The 23,497-nt window shown below is 38.4% G+C and overlaps 1 protein-coding gene across 1 annotated transcript in view; it reads right to left on the bottom strand.

Moving 5' to 3' along the window:
* ADAMTS6 (ADAM metallopeptidase with thrombospondin type 1 motif 6) overlaps positions 1-23,497 on the bottom strand; it is a 174,954-nt gene that overhangs the window by 136,795 nt on the left and 14,662 nt on the right. The window contains exons 2-5 of the mRNA XM_089495161.1: positions 16,935-17,278; positions 15,667-16,034; positions 6,286-6,454; positions 4,111-4,328 (exon numbers count right to left, since the gene is read on the bottom strand). Coding sequence (XP_089351287.1) covers positions 4,111-4,328; positions 6,286-6,454; positions 15,667-16,034; positions 16,935-17,031 — 852 coding nt within the window. The 5' untranslated portion in view covers positions 17,032-17,278. The remainder of the gene's footprint in view (positions 1-4,110; positions 4,329-6,285; positions 6,455-15,666; positions 16,035-16,934; positions 17,279-23,497) is intronic.

Raw genomic sequence — 23,497 nt, 5'->3', positions numbered from 1 at the left:
TACAGTGTGCCCTTGTTTTACGCGGAGGACCCCCCTATGTAAAACAAAAAATGCGTATGCTCGTGCGAACAACTACCATATATACTCAACTATAAGCCGATCCCATGTACAGTGCTCCCGCATCATATGCGGGCGCATTACACGCTGCTTTCAGCATGCACTGAAAGCAGTGCTGCTGCTTCCAGTGCCATGCACCAGAAGAAACAATGGGGCTTGTGCTTGTGGCGGTGGCAGTGCGTGCATGCACGTGCCATAGGCGCACATGCCATTGTTTCTTCTGGCGCATGGCACTGGAAGAAGCAGCACTGCTTTCAGTGCATGCTGAAAGCAGCGTATAACGCGCCCGCGTATGATGCGGGCGCACTGTACATGGGATTGGCTTATAGTTGAGTATATATGGTAGTTGTTCGCACGAGCATACGCATTTTTTGTTTTACATAGGGGGGTCCTCCGCGTAAAACAAGGGCACACTGTATAAGTCGAGGGCAGGTTTGGGGGACAAAATGATGGATTTTGATATGACCCATAGATAATTCGAGAGTAAGAATTAGGTTCATGTAACAAATGATCTAAAGGATGAAGCCAAGGAAAGCAATGCCAAAGAACTTACAAAAATGCAGGAGGCATAACTGTTCACACTGAAGGATGGATGGATAAGAGAACAGAGGAAGGTTAGTGCTTCCAGGACAGATCTTGCATTTCCCTAGGGGATGGTTTCTATTTTTATGAGAGTTAAGTACTTACATTGACCCATGGATATGTCAACTGATTTTTTGGGTCAATTTTTTAACTAAAATTTCTAGACGTATACATGAGTTTATACCATATATCTCATACATTTTTAATCAAAAGTGCTCCTAGTTTCTATCCAGACTTTATAGGTAATATTGCAATAGTATACTTCATTTAACAACTTTCAATTAATCTATAATAAAAGTGTGTGTCTCTCCACCATTGCTACAGACTGTGAAACCTAACTATCTAAAACATAGTATGGATGCCCTGAGGACATGCACCTTCTAATTATTTTATACTTAAAATGGATTGATTGATTAATTAATTTTAATTAAAATCTGTTTGCAACCTACAGTACCAAATTCAGTCACGAGGTTGGCAGACAACAAGAATACTCAGGAGAAAGAGGGCCCTCAAAAGCAGAGGTCTCTTCAATAGCAAGAAGTCTAGAATAGACTAGACTAGCATAGAAGTCAAATACATGTAACTGGTTTTGAGTGGTAGACTAGAAGATCTGGTTACATGGAGCCCATTTCTGGCCCTTTCTCACTGCTAGCTCAACAGAGGTTCCATTTTCAAGTATGCAACATGCTCAGAATTCATGCTACACGATAAGTACAGGGAGAATAACGAGCAGAAAAGGCTGAAAGACTGAAGAGTGAGGATGGAGGGGGGACTACTGAAAAAGAAAGAAGGGAACGGTACAGTTGCCAAATTTCCCAATTGGCTGGGTTTTGCTTGAATTCTAGCAAAGCATCATAATGTGCAATTAAACTATTAGCTGGCCTGGATTAATTGAAAACAGGACTATCCGCATTTCCACACTGCAGAAATAAATTAGCCTGACACTACTTTAACAGTCATGGCACCATCCAGTGGAATCCTGGGATTTGTAGTTTGGTAAGGTATTCAGCCCAGTCAGTCAAAGAGGTCTGGTGCCTCACCAAACCCATCACAGGATTCTGTAGGACACAGTCACGGTAGTTAAAGTGGTCTCAAATTGCTTTTCTTCTGCAATGTGGATACAACCTATCATGGTTTAATGGAAGCTGAGATATAAGGCAAAATAGGGAGATCTGTTCTGCAAGAAATAAACCTTCTATTACCTTTCAGTATAGCCAATAACTGAAGTTGAGCTGTAATTGACATCACATTTTTAGGCTTTGGAGACTTACAACTGTAAAACTGATCAACCAAACTCTTCACTTTACAAATAAACTCACATCCAAACTGTGTGCAGCCACACTATATGGTACCAGTCTTCAAATTGGTAACAAACTGATAAATTGATAATGTAAGGACAGTCCCAGAATGTGTTACAGAAAGGTGTTTTTTGGACTCTGTAAACATGTTTTTGTGTGCACTGTGAGCAAAGAGGAAGAGGATAAAGAGTCAGATTAGTATGGGATTAGAGTAAAACTACATCTTGATAGTCACATTGTCTTTTAGGCTATAGCTACTTACTCAGAAGCAAATCCTACTGAACTCAATGTTAATTATTTATGAGAAGATGTATATGTTGTTGCACTGTTAATTTAATTTAAAGAAAAAACTTTATGCCAAAATCAGGAAGCATTTTGTTCATCACAAGGACAATTTTAGGTCATATTCGGGATAATTTTTTAAAGCTTCCTTTGTCAGAAGCATTACTTAATTCTGCTACTGTTATTATTCTATAGTATTAATACTATAATAGCATTTCAAAGGGGTTTTTTTAGCAAATAAATCATAGCATTTTAACTGTTTTCGAGCAAAGGAAGTACTTTAACTCAGTAATCTATACAACCCTAACTCTGGTGCAGTACAGACCGCCCAAAAATGGCAGTCTTCAGGCACCCATTTTAACTCTGGAGGGACACCATAGCTGCCAAACAGCGCAATGTCCCTCCGGAGTAAAAAGAACCTGGCACTTCCTTTTTCTTCTTGCAGCACCCGGGTTACATTGTGAGTGCGCCACTGGTGCACTCATGATGTAATGGATGTGCAATAATGTGTGGATGCTTCACATACCTTACGTAAAGATGGCGGCACCCATGTGGACGGGACGCCGCCATCAGGCCGCCACCTGCATGTAGTAGGGCTTGGGACTGTGCAGTTGGTGTGTGGTTGCGAGCCCTACTATCACCGCTAAGACACCACTTCCTGGCAGTGTGTACCAGACCTCTAACTCAGTTTAACATGGTTATTCCCTTACTACAGACAGAATGCATGCATAAGGCTTAACACCTGTACAGCTGAGAATTTTAGATGTTTCAAGCAGAATCCAAATGATTCAGGTTCCCAATTTCTCTAGCAAAACTATAATAGTTTAAAGAGGATATCTGTACCTCCTTAAGCAGAAGATGCACTCAAGAAACAAGATCTATGTGCGGAGAAAAAGCAGTAAACAAAGAGGTTATAAGACATCATGATTTGCATAATTAATGAGTAAATCGCTTAGCTACCATGTTGATGTGGCTGCTAGAATTTGGGGCACAAGAACAGGGGAGAATATTTCTGATGCCTAATAAAACTGAGAAGTAGTGTTAATAGTGACAAATGCTGCATGCCCACTGGAGTGAATGAAAGACCAGTAAGAACAGAAAAAGGGTTTGAAGGGATGAGAAAGAGCAGAGGAAAAGGCAAAGACCACAGAAAGGGAGACGTGGTTTTTGTTGTTGTTATTGTTGTTTAACCCATATGAAGCTGATACAGACAGAATAAATACTGAGTTGGAGGAAAGGTAAAACCAATAAGAAAGTAAGGGGGAATAATAATAATAATAATAATAAGAAGAAGAAGAAGAAGAAGAAGAATATGATTTATTTATATTCCGCCTTTTCTTTGCGGAATCAAGGTGGATTACAAAGCATACAGACCAACAGTTTCCGCTGTCCTCAATGCGTGGTAAGGCTGAGGGAGGGCAGAGCGTTTACACACTCCTAGTCCTTCTCCCTCTGCTGGGGCGCGCCACAATGATGTCCCCTGTGCGCAGAACCCAAACAGCGCTCCTCACAAGGGGTGTCATAATGCCGTACCACAGCAGTTATGGCACCCTTTCTACGGTGCAAAAAGATGCCCCTTTTCGGAGCTTCCTTTTGCGCCACGTGCAGGCTGCGGCATGTTGCCACGGCCTGTTTCCATAGCAGAAAGGGACGGCGTCTCGTCACCCCTTTCTGCCAATCTGTTGAGTCCGTAAGAATAGGAGGGGGGAAAGAGCAATGATATTGGGGTGGAATAATGGAAATTTTCTTTAAATCTTTTAAAATTGATTTTATTTGTACACAACCCTGTCTGCAACCGGGTGAGAAATACGATAATACAAGAACAACAGCAACAGTAATATAAATGGTGGCAAAAGATAATCTGAAAAACATTTAGAGGGATCAAACTTACAATATTCATGACGCTCAAAATATAGTGTTCAATATCTTTGCGGCCATGATATCCCACCATCATTTTGTCTGCTACTACCAGCGTTTCTACAAAACGTTCAGTGCTTATTGATCTCTTCAGACGATGGTGACTACTTAATGTGTGATTAACAGGATGTAAAGTTGGAAATGCAATGGTATTGTTTAACCACCATGGTTTACTGCTTCCTGTGAGGTCTTCTGGGAATCAAAATAATTTGTGATATCAATTAGTTTGTTATATTAACATCTTCATATACATCTGCTTTATGTTTATATGTTACAATTTCTTGAATGTATCAATCTTCATGCAGTGCAAGCAGAAATTAAATCCATCTTTCAATAAGCATTATATACCTTAGATTTTAATCAGAAATCCTTAGAAAGTTGGGTTTTCTGAAACAGCTTTTATACATTTTAGCACACTAATTTTAATAAAACAGAAAATTGCTGCATAAATATTTATGTTTACTCATCATTCACCAGTATGACAGATATTTATACTGAATGGCAGATATATGTAGCTAAACATTTGTTCAATACTGATGTCCATTAGGGTAATTTTGCAGAACTACGAGTTGGACTGAAATTTTCATGGTATTTTTAACCACTCATAAGAATAAGATACAAATAGGTTTCTACTTCAGTGTGACTGAAAAAAATTGTAATGGCAAAGAAAAGAAAGGGGAGAAACTAATCTTATCATGTCTGTCCAAAGTTTCACATGGACTTAATTTCTTGATTATATGCAAATGAGTTTATACACTGGTTATACTTTTGGTCCTCAGTTATGAATCAGAAAAAAGTAATATAATGGATCAAAATAACAGCAAGAATTGCTGACATTTATAAGTGTTTCCTCTTTTTAATACATTTATAATGTCGCATTGAGCTACTGTGAGCATGTTGGTCATTGTCTCATAATTAGAATAACTCACCAAAACAACTAGGTGTTTTCAGACTATTTACAAATGCCTGCTGTATTTTGTTAGAATTAAATAAAATCTGCATTTTAAGCATTTTATAATGCTAAGTATAGTGTAGGACAAATATTACAGAATTAGTTTGTGGTGCTTTTGTGGGTTTATACTTTAGTGAAAAACACAGCAGGTATTGGACTGGTAAAATGCTAAAGCAACCCATGGCTCCATCTTACATGATTTCTACGCTGGCTATGCAGGAAGAGATTTTGCTCTTTACAAGGTCAGTATTGTTAACTAAATAGGCTTCAAACAACACTGCAAACAATAAATAGGCTGCAAACAAGGAAAACACTTTATACTGAATCAGATTACAGGTCCAGCTAGCTCTGTACTGTCAACTCCAGCTGGCAGTAGTTTTCCAGGCTATTCAGGCAGGATTTCCTCCCAACCTCTACTAGAACTGACCTAGCTTGGCTTCTGAAATCAGGTGTCTAGATTGGTATGGTAGCACTTAGAGTAGTATGCTGGTACATAGATCATAGATCCCTGTGTCCCTTTGTCACAAAATATGCTGAAGCCAAAGCTCCATCCTACATGTACAGCACAAAAAACAAGTTAGATGGAACAGAGTAATGGATTATTTGGTTACTTCAGAAGACTAATGGTTCACCTGCTGCACATCTGGCATAGTAATAAAGAAGTCTGGTAGCATGAAGAAGTATTCTTTCTTTTCAACTTTTCTGGTATTAGTACTGGACAAACTGGCAAGATTTTCACCTCCTGGGCATCTGATATGGGTTGCTAGAGGAGCGAAGTTTACAAGTCTCTTTTGGCAGCCAACTTGTTTCGGGGGGGGGGGGGGGGGCAGAGTGCTTGCCTTCTTCCCTGCCAAGTGTAGAAACACAGAAGGCTGCCAAAATGTGGGGCGCACACACTTGATATATCTGCTCAACTGCGTCCCTTATGATGCTACTTAGTTACAAGCACTAGGCATAACAAAAGGAATTCTTCTCAACATTTGCCTTAAAAGACATTATTTTCTGGACCTTAGCCCAGAAAATGAAAAACTACTTTCTATGAGATTCCATGATGGAGTCCAAAAAAATAGCTGACAGCTCTAAATTTACTGTAATAGAAGCCTAAGTTATATTTTCCCTTGAATGAAAACAGAAATAGCCTATGTGTTTTGTCATAATAAAGGAATGAAACCATGACTAGAGGTCTAACTTATTTACCTGAGACACCACAGTGGATATGATCATAGAAAAGCTGGTGGTACATGGCAGACTTTTTGTATATAACATGAAGATGACCACTTTCGTAACTAAAGTTATTGGAATTTTCAGTTAAATTTCTTAGAGGCTCAATAAAATACTCTTCATCTTCTGTAGCAATAACACCATGCTTAAGAGAAAGAATAGGAAAAAATACATATAAACGTTAGCCAATGTCAAAAAAGATATGTTTTGTACAGAATATTTCATTTACTGTAAGAATTAATAGGTGTTATTCTGAATTCATGTCCACTATATATAATACAGTGGGCCCTTCCCATCCACTGGGATTTAGTTCCAGATCCCTCACAGATGTAGAAAATGCAAACACTCAATTCCCACATTATCCAATGGATAGCAATGTGTGCACACCTGTGTCAGTTCACCCAAGTGCATACACTACCACTGGATAATATGTGGCATGGTGATCTGCAGACATTCACATCCATGGACAGGAAGCAGTTAAATTGATGCAACTAATGTCAGTAAAATCATCACAATACCAAAATGGAGAAATAGCATATAATAGAGAAGCTTTGGTTTTTAATTATATGTACAAGATCAATGTGTAACATTGACATGCAAACTGACAGTTCAGACACATCTCAAGAAAAAAATGACCTGAGGATAATCTGTGCATCTCTCCATTGAGAAAAAAAATGAGCATTCACTAATAACATTCAGCTTTTCACATGTCTAATTCATATCATACCACACTCATGACATAGATTTTACTGGTTTGTACAATTGTGGCAGCAAAGGAAAACATTTCAGTAAGAATTGTTTAGAATTATAAAACCAAAAAGCATTTTTGAAGATACTGTATAATGAACATCTTTGAACTATTATATTAAATAAAACAATTATTTATCAAACAATCTGTTTAGTTAAGAATATTATGGTGGCACATACTATAGCAGAAATGGTTTACTGTTACACAACATATTACAAATATTTTTTTAAATTACAAGATTTATCCAAAGTAACATTAAGAAAAGTTTCTGTTTTTATTAAGATGGTGAAACCTAACACTACAACATCATTATGTAAGTTGAGATAAAAAAAAATGTGTTCATGGTATTTATATTGCTCATAAAAGAATTTAAATACCAACTATCACCTGTGATATTCTCAGATTAGTATATCATCAAGCCACAGGAAGACATCTCACTAAATTTTCACAATAAATTGAGAAATATATGTACAAAAATAAAAACAGACACTTGCTCCAGTATACAAAATAATTTACTTCTAATTGTTTGAATTTACTTCTACTTTTTAAGGGGGTAATCCATGTAAACACAAATATATGAATAAACATGAGCATATAATCTAAAAGATCTTCTAGAATAACTTTGGACATCTGAGGTATTGCCCACTCTGAGTGGCCCCAAGAAGATTCCCATACACCAAGTGAGAAGAAGCCATTGCCATTCATTAATAGTCATAGCAGGCATAAATAACAGAACAGCTCCCACATGAAGGCCATGGGTAATGTACAGACTGCTACTGTAAAAACCGAAGTACAGTTATACAACCATATAGAATATCTTGTGTAACTGTAAATGGTTTTGTCTACCAGGAAAATTTGCTAGCAAGAGAAAGGTTATACCAAGGTATTGGATGCCATAACATTTAAGCCACTGAATGTGGCATGTAGACAGAGATATAGACCTATACCCATCAAGGAATTGAGAATTTAGGTTCCAAAGAACAAGACTTGACTCTCAATAACAGAGAATATTTATATACCTATGAGAAAAGGTATTTTTCAGATCATTTGGGGGGGGGGGGGGAGAGCTATCATCAGTAACAGAAACCATGGAAACCATTTCAGTGCTTCATTCCTTAAGGTAAACTACATAGCCTACAATTAAACTTAGCAGGGCTCCACCTGCACTGATGTTCTGAAAAACTCAGAACATGATAGCATTCTAATATGTAAGGCTTTACAGTGGAATCATATTCATTTTTGTCTTGCACTGAGCAAACTCCCAGTAGCTTTATCAGTTTAGGAATGAGCAATATCCATAGATGCAAAGACTCCAAACCCCGATGAGAAGGATGCTTACAAACACAGAACTCATCAGCAATTATTATGCCTTTAGTCCATCTTTTCCCCCTTGACAGACTTTTTCTTGGCAAGAAAAAATATGGAAGAAGCAAAACTGAAGACAAAATGGTCTTTAGAGTTAATATTTTGTAAGCTTCTTTGAGTCCCCCTTTTGGAGAAAATATGAGATGATGGTGGTGGTGGTGGTGAGACTATCCTTCTAAAGAAATGCTAAGTATTATAACTAAAAACATATGATTAGAAGTATCTTAAGTCATGTCTACTCTTTGCTTGATTATTCTCCCACTAATTTATTACTGTTTGAACTATCCATCATTAGTGTGGTGGGAAAATAGGATATTCTACTCTTAAAAGAAGCAGTACATAATTCTGCTTTTGGCACACAATTCTGAAATTCTGAATAGATCAGTTACTCCTACATTTATTTGTCAGATGAACAGCTTATAAAATCAGATCAAAAAGAAATTTGGTTGAATTTATTGTTAGTCCTACCTAGCGTAGACCCAGTGAAACGAATTGACCTTGTTAATCATGGCTGATATGAGTCTCTAGACTAGCAAGGATTTATCCCACTATGTTGTTTGAATTTGGTTTTAAAAATCATTGGTTTCTTTTCAGATCAAAGGCGATAACAGCAGACAAATGTAATCTGCAGACTTAAAAAGTGTAGCTGGTCAAAATGCAGTTCTAATATCATAGCTGTAAAATCCATTTATTTGAACAGAACGTACTTCAAAGGATTGTAGCTTTAGTCTTACTGGGCCTCAAGCTGTTTCAAAATTTGCTGCTTTCACTGGGTAAATGCTACCAGATTTTAAAATTGTCTCCCATGTCTTTAAATGTAATTCACCATGGTATGCTGTTAGTACAAATATACATCTGTTTCCAAGATTATAGCATAATCAGACATCTCCTAAACTGACAATCCTCTATTAAACTAACTGATGAATTTGCCTAGTATTACATTAGCATTAACAGAGAAAGCTCACAAGAGAACCCAAGCTATAAACTAGTGCTTGCTATTGTAATTTAAAAGATCCAGAGCAACACATATGACATTTCCCATGTCCTGATCTTATTGTCTATTAGATGACTGACAAAACTACTTATCTTCTATGAAGTATCTATCTCCAGCATAAAGAAAGAGATTGTTTCATGAATGCCCACCATTTAAACCTGTCATAATGGAATGACATCCTAGGTCACAATCACAGCTTTAAGTTCACAGAGTAAAAACAAGAGCTAGCCTTATCATCCTTAGCATGTTTACATGAGAGTAAGCTCCTATGAACAGACTGAAACTTACTTCTAAGAACTGTAAGATTGTACTAAGTATATATTCTAAGATTAAAACAATGCAACCAATTTTAAAATGTGTAGAACCCGTAAAACAGTAGACAATGGCCTCAAACAGATAGGCCATTTCAGGCTGTTTTGGAGGTGTGATGTTTAGATGATGCATGCCCCCAAAGTGCTTGGAAACCGTGTCATGGCCATGCTAAGGGGGGGTGGGAAGATGAAAGAAACCGCTCCTTCCAGAAAAGTGTATACCTTCAAACCTGCATATATATGCCCTGATGCAAGACTGGTCCCAAAGAAGTGCTCTATCCTAACCTTAAAACGGTGTATAAATGCACCAGTGCAGGTGTGCATTTAAAAAGGACAGAGCTGACAGTCGGTGAAGCAATTCAAAAAAGGATAGTGTGACACATCCAATGGCTATAAGTACAACACACACAAACCAGACAGGGCATGTTAAGAAGAGTGGGTGAAGGGGGGCATGAGGGGGGCATAATTGTGCATTGCCAGTGTTTTACCAAGTGCCAAGTGGAGTATCGCAGGTGTGACTGTGTGCATGATTAAAGGGGGCAGCCCTCCAATGGGATGGCATCTAGGCAGCAGGCAGTCACTGGCAGTGTATTCCTGTGATGGTGTGCATGGATGGTGGCATGCATGCGTGCTGCCTTGGGAGCATGTGCTGCAGTCAGCAGGGTCTTAGCCCGCTTTCGGAAGCAGCAGCTTCCGGCTGTTCTTTCCTGCCCATCTGCTTGACCCCAATGCTTCCCTTTCCTTTTTGCTCCTCAAAACAAAAGAGAGCATAGTTACTTTGATTTTTAAGTCTACTGACTTTTAAGAATAGTTTCAGACATTATATATTCTCATCAATGGCTGGTAAGTTCTCTTTCTAGATAATTCTCTGAAAAACTCTTGAGGTATCTTTATATGAGGTTAACACAATATGGAATAAAAACAAAAGATGCCCAAAATTAGTCAGTTGAATTGTTTTTTCAGAGAAACTATTTCCAACTTCCACATTAAAGGTTTATGTCCATGTGATTAAAAAAGGAGAGTGAGGGGGAGAATGATGAGTGAGCTAGATCATTTTTTAGTGAAACGTCATACTCTTTTTTCTCAGTCTGAAAACCATTAAATATTTATTTTTGTCACATGTGAAGTCCTTCTCTTTCCTATGTAAGGTAAAATAACATCTCAGCACTTATGTTTCCGCACCCTACCTCTCACACTCATTGTTTGCTGTTGAAAGTAACTATAGTAGCAGGAGTGGAAACAAGAGTACACTAAATGAATCCCAAAGATAAATAATTTTTTGTACCCTCACAAAACAATAGTGAACACAGCTTTAGAATATTTGCCTACTTCCCTCACTTGAATGCCTCAAAGCCTACTGTTTGCAGGATGAAGGAATCCCAAAATTAGCACTGACAATTTCTGTTCCGCTCTCTGGTCTTCATGGCAAGTAGAGTTGCCCCTCCCTGCCACCACCACTGTTTACAGCGATGGTTCTTAACCTGTGGTCTGTGGACCCCCAGAAGGCTGTGATGTCCTCACAAGGGGTCTGCGAAAGCTTGAAAACTGCTCAGCCCACCTCCTCCTCCCAGCTCCATGACAGGCAAGGAGGCAGGCTGAGCAATAGCAGAGCTGACAGACACACAGACAGCCTTTACCCTCCTTGCTCTTTCCCTCTTGTTTTCTATCCAGGAGCAGTCCAGTCTCTGATCAGAGACATTTCAAACCCCCCCCCTTTTTTTTTTCCCCTTTCTTCATCAGGAAGGGAGGAGGCCAAGGCAAGAAAGGGAGACAGGGAGGGAGGAAGAGAGGGAGTCAAAAAAAGGAAGGAAGGAAGGAAGGAAGGAAGGACGGACGGACGGACTAGCAAACAAGGAAAGGGTCTGGCACCCTTCCTCAGCACTGATATCAACACAGCAGAAACTGTGCTGATTATCTCAAAAGTTCACAAGTACACCAAGGGCATTCATCAAATACATGAGAAGGGACCTAAGAAGGGCGAATTACTGTATGTTTTCTAATACCATCCCAAACAGTAGTATCTTGCTAGAACCTTATATATTCTTTCAAGACAACTAATCAAGTCCTAAAAACTACAAAAAAGACAAGTATCTTTCCAGAATAAAGAATCATGAAGCATAAAGCATAAAGAAACCAAGTACAATGGGAGCCCTAGTGGTGCAGTGGTTAAATGCTTGTATTGCAGCCACTCTTGTGAGTTCGATACCAGCCAGGGGCTCAGGGTGAACTCAGCCTGGTCTCCTTCCAAGATCGCTAAAATGAGTACCCAGCTTGTTGGGGGCAATTAGCTTACACATTGTAAACTGCTTAGGGAGTGTTTAAGTGCACTGATAAGTGGCATAGAAATGTACTTGCTAATGCACTTGCTATTTTCTGTGGTTAACAACACAATGAAACCTTAAGTAATGTCTGATTGCTATGAATTACAGCTTAGTGAACTATAAAATAATGTAATAAATTTCTTCACACATATCCTTGACATAAGGAAGGAATATCTAAAAATAATTAAGATAATTGCATTAAAATTATACAAGCCATAGGAAAAAAAATACACATCCAAAACTAATGTGTAGTTGGAGAGACCATTAAAGTCTTACCTGATATAGTGTTATAATAATTTACATCCATCATCCAAAACAGAATTATCTCAACTCATGTACGTTCCCTCCTTCCATCAGACAGTGTACATGGAATCATTGTGTTTTGTTATAAAAATAATTTTAGGCAGAGAAGATGATTTGTCCAATGCAACTGACTGAGTGTTATGGCAAAAGAAGGCTTTGAATTTAAATCTTTCCATGTCTAAGTCCAACGCACCACTGTCTACACATCACACTTGTTCTATCTCCAGTTAGGAACAGAGACTAATGAATTATTAAACTAATTTTCTGAATTCAATCAAGTTTTAAACTTGTTATTTTTCTTGAACACTGTTCCGTCCCCGAATGGCATGTCGCTAAATGCTTTTGAAATTGAGGCAAGTTTCAGAAGCAGTATGCAACAGAGTATAGGAGTACATTCTTCAAGAGAAAAAAGTAAACCATTCCACTTGGCTATACAAGCCTCATGTGAATTCCTTGGATTTGGCTATTGTTAGAACTGTACTGAAAGAGCAAAAATAGACTCTTACTTCTCTTCCCTTCCAAAACTAGGTACAGCAAATAATCTAGGCCTGTGTATGTCAGAGACCCTAAAGATTTTCAAAAAACCTGTGAAAACCATACATAAAATTGGAAAGAAACACAGTCTCTAAATTCTGAGAAAGCTACTGTGATAAATTACTGCTTGTCAATAGCAGTGCCAAAGAAAAGATCCTACATATCCTAAAGCACACCCTACTGTTGATGACTGACCTAACAGGCAAATCAAGAACAGTTCAACACATGAGGTGGATCCATTTTTAACACCGAGGAATTCTTATCACTACCTTCTTTTCTGCAATGTTAATTAAATGTTAAGACACCTCAGAGCAACTGATACTCAGGCATGGCCAATAACTGTGTAGAACAATAAAATATTTTCTGGCAGATGTAGGTGAACATTCCAAATACTACCATGGGCACACTTCTACATGTGTCAGTCCCAGTGGTTCCTAGATCACAACAAATATACTCATTGTTTGGGACAGATAGCCCACAGTGTTTAGTCACACAGAGAAGCAAACAACAGTATAACTTTATTAGCTCTGAGAACTATCCAGTTAGCTTTGAAAATAGTCAAGTAGCAGGTCAAGAGCAGTCATGCATAGATCTGAAAAGTCAATAATCACACATTTGGCTTAGCCACCCTGAGTCCCAGTTTTGGGGAAAGGGTGGGATAGAAATAAATAGGATGATGATGATACAAAATGGGGGAACAAAGTTCCAGTCCTTCTTGCTATACAAAAGGTATCTTAACTGTTGAAATGAGACAAAAGAGCAATAGGTCTTCTTCCACTTCTGCTTTAATCCTCACAAGAACCTTATCAGGTAAGTTAGAAATAATAATTGACCTAAGGTAATCCAATGAATTTCATGGCCAGGATAGAATCTTAATGCCTAGTACAACACAGTGAAATTGGATAAGCCCTTCGAACAGGGAAGGCTGCACTTTGTCCACCCCTGTCTTACAAGGACTCATGCATATGAAAAAGTGTGCTAGTAAAAAAAAGCATACACTGCCGTTTCAATGCATGTTCTCCTCCTGCTCATGAGTGTGTGGTTAGCTATGAGGGAAAGAGGAGAGAATGTAGAGGAGGAGAAAATGTTGTCAGTTAAAGATTAAATCATAATGAAAGCACACTGGATCCACCAGATAGGCAATTATCCCACTGAACATGCCTCCAGAAGGACCTTATGAGTCTCCTTGCCTAAAATGGGCTGAAACATTGCACTTTAATAAAAACAAAAAAGAAGTTAAAGAACCATTAGGGCAAAGCATTATGAGGCATCCTTTTGACTTAAAACAATAAACGGTTTACTAAAAGATACTGTATAGTTGGATAAATTGGCCAATAAAGTTTAATTCCAGTCAAATCTACAAGTGGGGGGAATTGTCTGCTAGAAGTCATTGGTCAAACTTTAGATTACAATAATTTTTTATCCCTCCTATTTCAAAACCACCATGAATCATCCCTGAAACTACCTTGCCTTTCTCATCAATCTATTTTTCTATATTCTAAATGTTAACTATAGAAGCCATTGCTCTCCACCAATGTTTGCTTCTAATGGCACACATGATTCAAATGACCCAGACTTAACAAAGGGCTGTTCCCATGGCCTTATACTGTAATATCTATTCAACTGGCTGTAAACTCCCTTTAATTATATGGGATTTAATTTTGAGTAGACTTGCACAGGACTGTACTATAAAATACTCAATGGTCTAACAGTCAGTTCTGTTTTATGATTCGCATTTAATGTACTTTATTTGGTAATAAAGACTCTCTTCATTACTGATCTTTTCAAAAGTTATTAATAAATTTGTTTTTAAAACCCATTGCATCCTTGATTTCTTTGGAATACAATTACTACCTCCTCTGCTGCTGAAACTAAAGAACTCTGTCAGTTGATATCCACCAGAAAGGAAATGTGGATAAATAATTCCTGGAAAAATATTACCATTTTGTTTTAAGTATCAAATTATATTATATTATACACACAATATATAGCATTATCCATTCACAAAAAAATCTGTTTTGGTTTTTTCCCAACTTTGCACGTTCCACATATTTAGCAGAGTACATGTAACTATGCCGTACATTCCAACGTTTCATAGATGAAAACTGGGACATATCTGGCCAAGCAATGTCAGAGTGTAGTCAAAATGGCAAAAGTTATTAATGAGAAAAAACAGACAGCCAAAGAGAGTCCTGCAGCTTACTTTCCCCTGAGCCAAGTAGGAAGGGCAAGAGTCTGCACCTCCCCTCTTCTCCTCCCTGCTGAGTAATTGAGTGCAAACTACTTTTGCACTTTGAACTCACTTTGCACGAATGGAAGTAAGCAAAGGACAAATGGGGAAAGTGGGTGGATGTGAGAGAAAATGGGACATTTTAAAATCAGCTGAAAAAATAGAACCACAGAGTATTAACTGGGACTGTCCTTGCCAAATCAGAACAGTCTGAAATTATACTATACACAATTTTTCCCTCCTGCTGTTGTTTTCTAACAATAAAGTTGCATGCAAGACATGGGTCCTACAAGAGCATAGAAGACACGGGCCAGTTTCAGAAATAAATTGTGCTTATTGGAAGCATGTCCCTCTAAGTTCAATAAGACTTACTTCCAACCAAGCATGCTTAACTTTCTCTACATCACAATCATAAAATCATTAGAACAGAGCAAACAAAATATCCAGAAACAAATAATAATTGTAATGGAGAACAACCAATGGGGGCACAGATTCTTTCTGCAAATTTAAACAAGAACACCAACAAACCCAAATACATAACTTGCACTTACCAGGCCATTGCAGTTGCTTAATGCTACTTTAGTTGTGCCATGCTCGCCATGTAAATATCCCGTGTAATGACAGTTGTCTAAAAAGTCATGCTTCCACTGAGGTCCATCTTTCCCCCAGTATTCTACTGTGAAGTGTTTGGATACCAAATCTGTGTTGAGAGTCAGGTTTAAATGAAAGTGCTTGCCATAGGCAGAAAGTTTAAAAAATAAATTAGAAACTGCCAGCTCTTGCTCATAATGTTCAATACTCCTCTTCTTTCTCCTGGTGGACTTAGTATTTTTCACAGTAAAGCTGAGGAAGGCTCCATTATGATCAACCCTTATTGGGACTGTTAGTTGGTAGTGTTCAAGGTAAGACAGGAATTCCTCTTTGAAACCACATGGTAAATCAGTCCAAGAAATGGTCATAAAAGAGAAGAAAATATAACAGGACACAAGAAGGAGTAGTACAACATTATCTATATTTTACTGTGTCTGAGCATCTTCACATTTTGCTCTACTAAATGAAAATCCCTTTACTAAATAAAATATCCAATTTATTAGAAACAGATATCTGCAATTAATCAAAATTCTGCTCATCTATTTTACATGTTGCCTATTTCAAAGTACTATTTGAAACAGCTAAGTCTGGCCACAGAAAAAATAAAATTGGTTACAAATTCACCTAGTAAAAACATAATTTGCCTGCGAAAAAATAACTTTTATCATTTTAAGGTACTGACAAATATCAGTAAGTTAACTGATTTCAAGGGAGAATAATAAGTATAACTGTCATGGATTAGTGCCCTAATTCACTGATTACTTGAGGACACTGCAGTTTCAATGAATGTACGTACATCTCTCCATACTGACAAAGGATTCCTAAAATTTAAACAAATTTCTGTTCAAATGAATTAAGGAAAATGCGCACAATAGAGCTCAACATATATATTCAATACTTGTAGGACCTTTCATGAAGTTCTGAATCTTTCACATTTGTAATGAACACACAATCTGAAAATATGTCTTGGAGCATGTAAATTATTTCACTTGCTTAAACAATCACTAACTCTGGGAATTTATTTGTTATGAAGTAGCATATTAAAATACTGACTTTTAAACTGCTGATAAAAAAAAGCATATCCTGTACATATATGTGCTACTCCCTCAGAAGATACAAAAATCATATACCTGCAATTTTTCACAACATATATTAATATTAACATTAAGGAAAACTGATTTAGTGAAATAAGTGTCAAAAACATTAACTTAAGAAGATGGATCCCTACCTTGAGAACTATATGAAAGAGTGTTGTCACTGTGAAATTCTGACAAAACCATAATTAAGCACAAAATCCAGGTCAACGTCTTCCACCAAATTTCCATAATTTAGAAGAAGTGGACTACCTATGTGCTACAGCTTTATCTCCACTCCAGCATTGCACCATAACCAGGACTTATTATATTTCTTCGGGATTAGCTATTTGTGGTTCCACTTCTTGATAGCTGTTTTATAATTCGCTTTCCTTTCTATGTCTGTAGACATTTTCAGTCCAAAGCAAATTTAAGAACAATTCCTTCACATATCCAAGAGGAGCTAAAGTGAATGGCAAACAAATGTCCACTTCTTTACCTGAAAAGCACAGATAAGACAGTAAATCAGATTAATTAAGCCCCAAACAAACAACTGAAATATCAGCATCCTCCGTCAATTTTAGGTAGGTTTGCAGTAATCCCTTTTTAGAATTAATTTTGTTTGAATTATCCAATATAATTCCAGTCACACCCATGAGGAAAAATATACCCTACAACAGAAAGTGACAGCTTTCCTTATTGGAGGCACTACATACTTGAGGGAATGTTGGAGGCTCAGTTGGCTATGCCCCCCTTTCAGGACTTTCAAGAAGCTAGTAAAGATTTGAAGAAAGATCAGCAGAGGCTACCCTGATACTAACAGCCAGTATAAAGTGGGCCCTTGGTATCTGCTAGGATTTGGTTCCAGGACCCCCCAAAATATCAAAATCCACGGATACTCAAATCCCATTAAATATAGTACAATGGCATAGTAAAATAGGATCCCTTATATAAAATAATAAAATCAAGGTTTGTTTTTTGGAATGTATATATTTTTAATATTTTCAAGCCGTGGATGGTTGAATCCATGAATAATGAAACAGTGGACATGGAGGGCCATGTTGTGCCAGCTCTTTCTACCACTTTCTCTCCACCTGCCCTTCCCTCAGATATAGCCTGGTAAGTTTCTATCAAGTCAGTCCCTGCCTCCCAATAAGGCAGCAGTAATTTTTTCACATTACTTGAGTGAAAACAATGCATATAGAATGCTAAAATCCTAGAACTGGTAGGAGTCTCAAGAGTCATCCAGTCCAGCCCTGTGCCATGCACAAATACACAAGAACTACTAGAAGATGTGCATCCCATCTCTGTTGAAAGGAAAGTCTGCCACCCTCCAAGGCTCGAAGTAACAAAATAGCTATTGTAGTGTCAGATGGATTTTTGCCTTGACTGTCAAACCAGAACAGGGCCATACAAACCACTCTTTGAAGAGAGTCCCAGAGCATCACGGGTGCCTCAGAAAAGCCCATACTTCTTATAGAGTCTAGGGTTGTCATGAGATGCATTTTGGAGCAAGAGTGTGAAGAAAGCCAATACACAGAGATCATACCTGTGCATGACGAGGGGAATGTTGAGAATAATTATAGTACATCTTCTCATGCAGGACAATATGGACAGATTGCCATCTTAACAGTAATCACCACACTACCTCCATTCTCTATAGCACCACATTAATCTGAAAAGCAGCCTTGATTCTTTGACTAATCCCACCTATAACTATGACTTGGTATACATATTTTTTCATTCCCATTTAAATTGCACTTCATCAGTGAAGAACATAGCATGGTGTGTGATTATTCAAAGAAAATCCTATACAGACAAAATATTGCATGCTCTAGCAACAACAAAAAATCTATCCGCTTTCTGCTCTTGCAATAAATATTTAGTTCTGTTTTACAATAGCATAACTTGCATATTTTATTCAGGCAAAATTCCTTTTGGCTGCTGGTAGCAAAAAACTTGAGTTCAGCATTTCAAATTATACATTTCATTAAAAACCCATGAAGCCATAAATGTTATCAAAAGTACTGCATATGAAGCTTGATGTATTTGCAATGACAAGTACACATTTAAAAATGTCTAGGAGATGGCCACATTGTAAACTGTTGGCCCTTACATAACATTAAAACTGTAATTTTGTTTTGTTTTTCTCAAAATGCTGGTTTCCAAATATTTGGAACAGCTGCCTCAGACCTGAGAACGTGCATCAAGTTGTAGTCAAAACAAAACAATGAAAATGTTATAACAATGTAAGTAAAATGATACCCAAAAAAACCTTCCATACAGAAATGCCATGGTTTCAAGTCAAACATATGAATGTCAAAAACAAAGGTAGGAATTATATGTATAATGGAGAAGCCTTTCTAACACTAGGACATATTTAGAATTACCAAACTACCAGCAGCCTTTTTACCACAGGTAAGGAGAGAATGAACGCCTCCATCCATATGATCTTGGGGTGCATCTACACTGTAGAAATAATGCAGCTTGACACCATGGCCCCATCCTACAGAATCCTGGGATCTGTGGTTTTGTGAGGCACCAGCAATCTGGTAGAAAAGGCTAAAGATCTTTAAAACTACAAATCCCATGATTCCATAGGATGGAGCTACAGCACTTAAAGTGGTCTTAAACGGCATTTATTTCTACAGTATAGATGCACCATTACTCATTCTCACAAATTGACTGGGGCAACCCTTTTGCACATCCCTTCCATATGTGAATCATATCTTGTGGGGTACATGAGACACCCTTCTCTGTGCCGTCGTTCATGCTGTGTAACTCTTTGCCCTAGGAAAGCAACCTGTACCTCTTTTCTATGTCTTTCTGTCACCTCCTTAAGACATTTATGTTCTAATAGGCACTGTCGAATTAAATTTTGTTTTGACTTTCCATCTGTCTTCCTGGATGTGTTTCCCTTTAGCATTTATATTGGTTTTTATTATTTTCAGTTGTTTCTTTGGGATTAATAGTTGCCTTGTGCACTTTTTTAAAATAAAAAGTAGGGTAAAAATTGACCGATAGTTAAAATAAATGATAGAGGTACAAAAGAATGAAAGACACTGTATTACAAAATTATTATTACAAAATTTGCACCAGTGGAAAACCTTGTAACATGCTTAACAGAAACAAGTGTGTGCTAATGGTATTTTAGAAGTACTTTCCTTCATCTCGTGTTACAAGGCAGACACACTGCAGTATATCAACATCCAAAAATTGTTTAACTCATTCTGTTATGTGTTCAGTGGGTATATACTGAGCAGTTCTCAAGCACAGCCTCCAATAATCTAAGCTTTTGAGAATAGTGCTACTCAAAGTGGTCTTCTGTGGACCAGTGCTGGATCACAAGTCATCAGCTGCTAGTCAACAAGAAGTTGTCAGGAAAGAAACAGCTGTAGCCAATGGGTGCAAATATGGTATAGGTCCCTGACACAGGAGAAAAAATTGCCAGTCCTTCATATCAGAAAAAGCAGTGATCTAGCATGTTCTGGTTACATGCTTCACACAGGCACAGAGAAACAGATGTGTAATGCACAGAGAGCAAGATGAAGGGAAAAAAATGATGCCATGGTCAACGAAAGTGGAACCAGACCCATTTCTGAAACTTTGCTTGTGGCTCATACAATATATAGGGAATGAGCAGCCTGAAATTATATGTATTTTCTTGGTAAGAATCCCCGTGTAACCAATAGGAATTAAATCCAAATTAAGTGTCAATAGGATTGCAAACTTGGGTTGCAAACAGCCCTATCCATATTTACCTGAGAACACATCTCCCACAAAATCATGATATTCGAACACATCTCCCATAAAATCATGATATTCAATAGGCAGATATATATATATATATATATATATATGAGAAGATTTTTTTTTTTAAGATTTAGATTACATCTTACGAGGCGATGATCTGTTTGACATTCTGCACTGGGCATCACTCGGGTATAACGGACCTCACGAATATTTCTCTGGCACACTAGGATATAGTCAATGAGGTGCCAGTGTTTGGATCGGGGATGCATTCAGGTTGTCTTCAAGCTATCTTTCTGCTGAAAGATAGTGTTTGTAATAGTCAACTGTTGTTCTGCACAAAACTCTAGCAGGAGACGTCAGTCACCATTACAGTTTCCAACACCATGCTTGCCTAAAACACCTTTCCAGGCTTCGGAGTTCTTTCCTACTCTGGCATTGAAGTCACCAAGGATAATGATTTTGTCTTCTGCAGGGACTTTTTGTATAAGGTGGCGTAGGTCTGAGTAGAATTTGTCTTTCTCCACAGGGTCGGCTTGCATAGTTGGGGCATATATACTGAAGAGAACAACATGTGGGAGGCATAAGGAGATAATGCTATCAGAGTGTCTTGTTGCAAGGTTTCGAGTTTGGAGGCAATGGAGTTTTTGCTCATAAAGCCTACACCTGAAAGTTGTTTTTCAGTTTTGGGTTTGCCAGACCAGTAGAGTGTGTAGCCGGCACCGTGTTCTTTAAGGCTGCTTTCCTCATGGAGACGAACTTCACTAAGAGCAGCGATGTCAATGTTAAGTCGTGACAGTTCATTGGCTATTTTAGAACATAACAACACTCAGAACGTCCACTGTCTGCAGAATCTTGCATGGTTCTGATGTTCCAGCATGCAAGCGTTAGTCTGTCAAACAGATCATCGCCTCGTAAGATGTAAACTAAATCTTCATTTTAAGTTTAAACCTAAGAGGGGTGGCATCCTAAAGAGGAGACTCCAAGTCAACAATCTTCAACAAGCTGCCATGAGAGACAACTTCCAGGCAAATTTGCAAACAAAACTTGAAGACCATCCTGTAGACTCTTCTCCTACAGCACTTTGGCAACATATCAAAAACAGCATCTTGCAATCTGCGGAAGAATCCTTAGGGTTCTCCCTCAAGAAAAACCAAGACTGGTTTGATGAAAACAACCAAGAGATCCAGGAGCTGTTGGCAAAGAAGAGAACTGCTCACCAGGCATACCTTGCCCAGCCATCTTGCCATGTAAAAAAAGCAGTCTTTTGCCTTGTATGTAGTAAACTTCAACAAAAACTCAGAGACATTCAAAACAAGTGGTGGATTAATTTAGCAGAAAAGACACAACGTTGTGCAGATCTGGGTGATTCCAGAGGATTTTACGAAGTTCTTAAAGCAGTGTTTGGACCTACATATCAGATCCAAAGCTTCCTATACAGTACAGATGGTCAAACACTAATTACAGATAAAGCTTCCATTCTGAACCGATGGGCTGAACATTTCCAAAGCCTCTTTAGTGCCAACCGAGTAGTCCAAGACTCAGCTATTCAACATATGACACAACAACCAATGAAAAATGAATTGGACATAGCTCCCACTTTGGAAGAAGCCCTTAAGGCCAATTCAGTAGATGAAAAAAGGTAAGGCAGCCGAGATTGACGGAATTCCACCTGAAGTTTGGAAACATGGAGATCATGTACTCCATGCTAAACTCCACGAGCTCCTTGTGAGTTGCTGGGAAAAAGGTGAACTGCCATCAGATCTCCGAGATGCAGTCATCATCACCCTGTATAAGAAAAAAGGAGCAAAATCCGATTGCTCAAACTAACAAGGTATAACACTGCTCTCCATCACTGGAAAAATCCTTGCAAGGATACTCCTGAACAGATTAGTTCCTGCTATTGCAGAAGAACTTCTCCCTGAAAGCCAACGCGGCTTTAGAGCAAATAGGAGCACTACAGATATGGTATTTGCCCTTAGACAACTGCAAGAGAAATGTAGAGAGCAGAACAAAGGACTCTATGTAACATTTGTCAACCTCACCAAAGCCTTTGACACTGTGAATAGAAAAGGTCTGTGGCACATCCTGGAACGACTAGGATGCCCCCCCCCCCAAATTCCTCAAAATGATTATCCTACTACATGAAGGCCAGCAAGGTCAAGTCAGATATGGCAATGCTCTCTCAGAGCCCTTTCTAATAACTAATGGAGTGAAACAAGGTTGTGTTCTCACTCCAACTCTATTTACATTCTTCTTCAGCATGATGCTCCAAAGGGCTACAGCAGATCTCAAAGAAGATGACAGCATTTATATATGCTACCGTACCGATGGTAGCTTGTTTAACTTAAGTCGCCTGAGGGCTCGCACTAAGACTCTAAACTATCTAGTCCATGAGCTGCTTTTTGCTGACGATGCTACCCTTGTTGCCCATACAGAAGCAGCTCTGCAGAGCCTAACATCTTGTTTTGCTACAGCTGCAGAGCTCTTTGGGCTGGAAGTCAGTCTGAAGAAACGGAAGTTCTCCACCGGCCTGCACCTCAGGAAGAACACTACCATCCCCACATCTCTGTAGGCAAATCTTTGCTTAAGTCCATTCAGCAGTTCACCTACCTGGGAAGCATCATCTCCTCAGATGCCAAGACTGATAAAAAGATTGATCACAGACTAGCAAAGGCATATAGTGCATTCGGAAGGCTTCACAAAAGAGTCTGGAGTAACAAACACCTGAGGCGAAGCACAAAAATCAGTGTGTATAGAGCCATTGTACTGTCTGTTCTCCTTTATGGGTCTAAAACATGGGTCACCTATCGCCAACACCTATGACTCCTCAAAAGCTTTCATCAGCGCTGTTTACGCACAATTCTAAATATACACTGGACTGACTATGTGACGAATGTTGCTGTCCTTGAGCAAGCAGGGATCACCAGCATTGAGGCCATGCTACTGAAGACGCAGCTGTGCTGGG

The sequence above is a fragment of the Sceloporus occidentalis genome, unplaced genomic scaffold, assembly GCF_023333645.1.
Source record: "Sceloporus occidentalis isolate IW3139 unplaced genomic scaffold, rSceOcc1.0.p SCAF_1, whole genome shotgun sequence".
NCBI classification, from domain to species: Eukaryota; Metazoa; Chordata; class Lepidosauria; order Squamata; family Phrynosomatidae; genus Sceloporus; species Sceloporus occidentalis.
The sequence above is the reverse complement of the archived record's forward strand: the minus strand, read 5'-3'. Positions and strand labels throughout refer to the sequence as shown.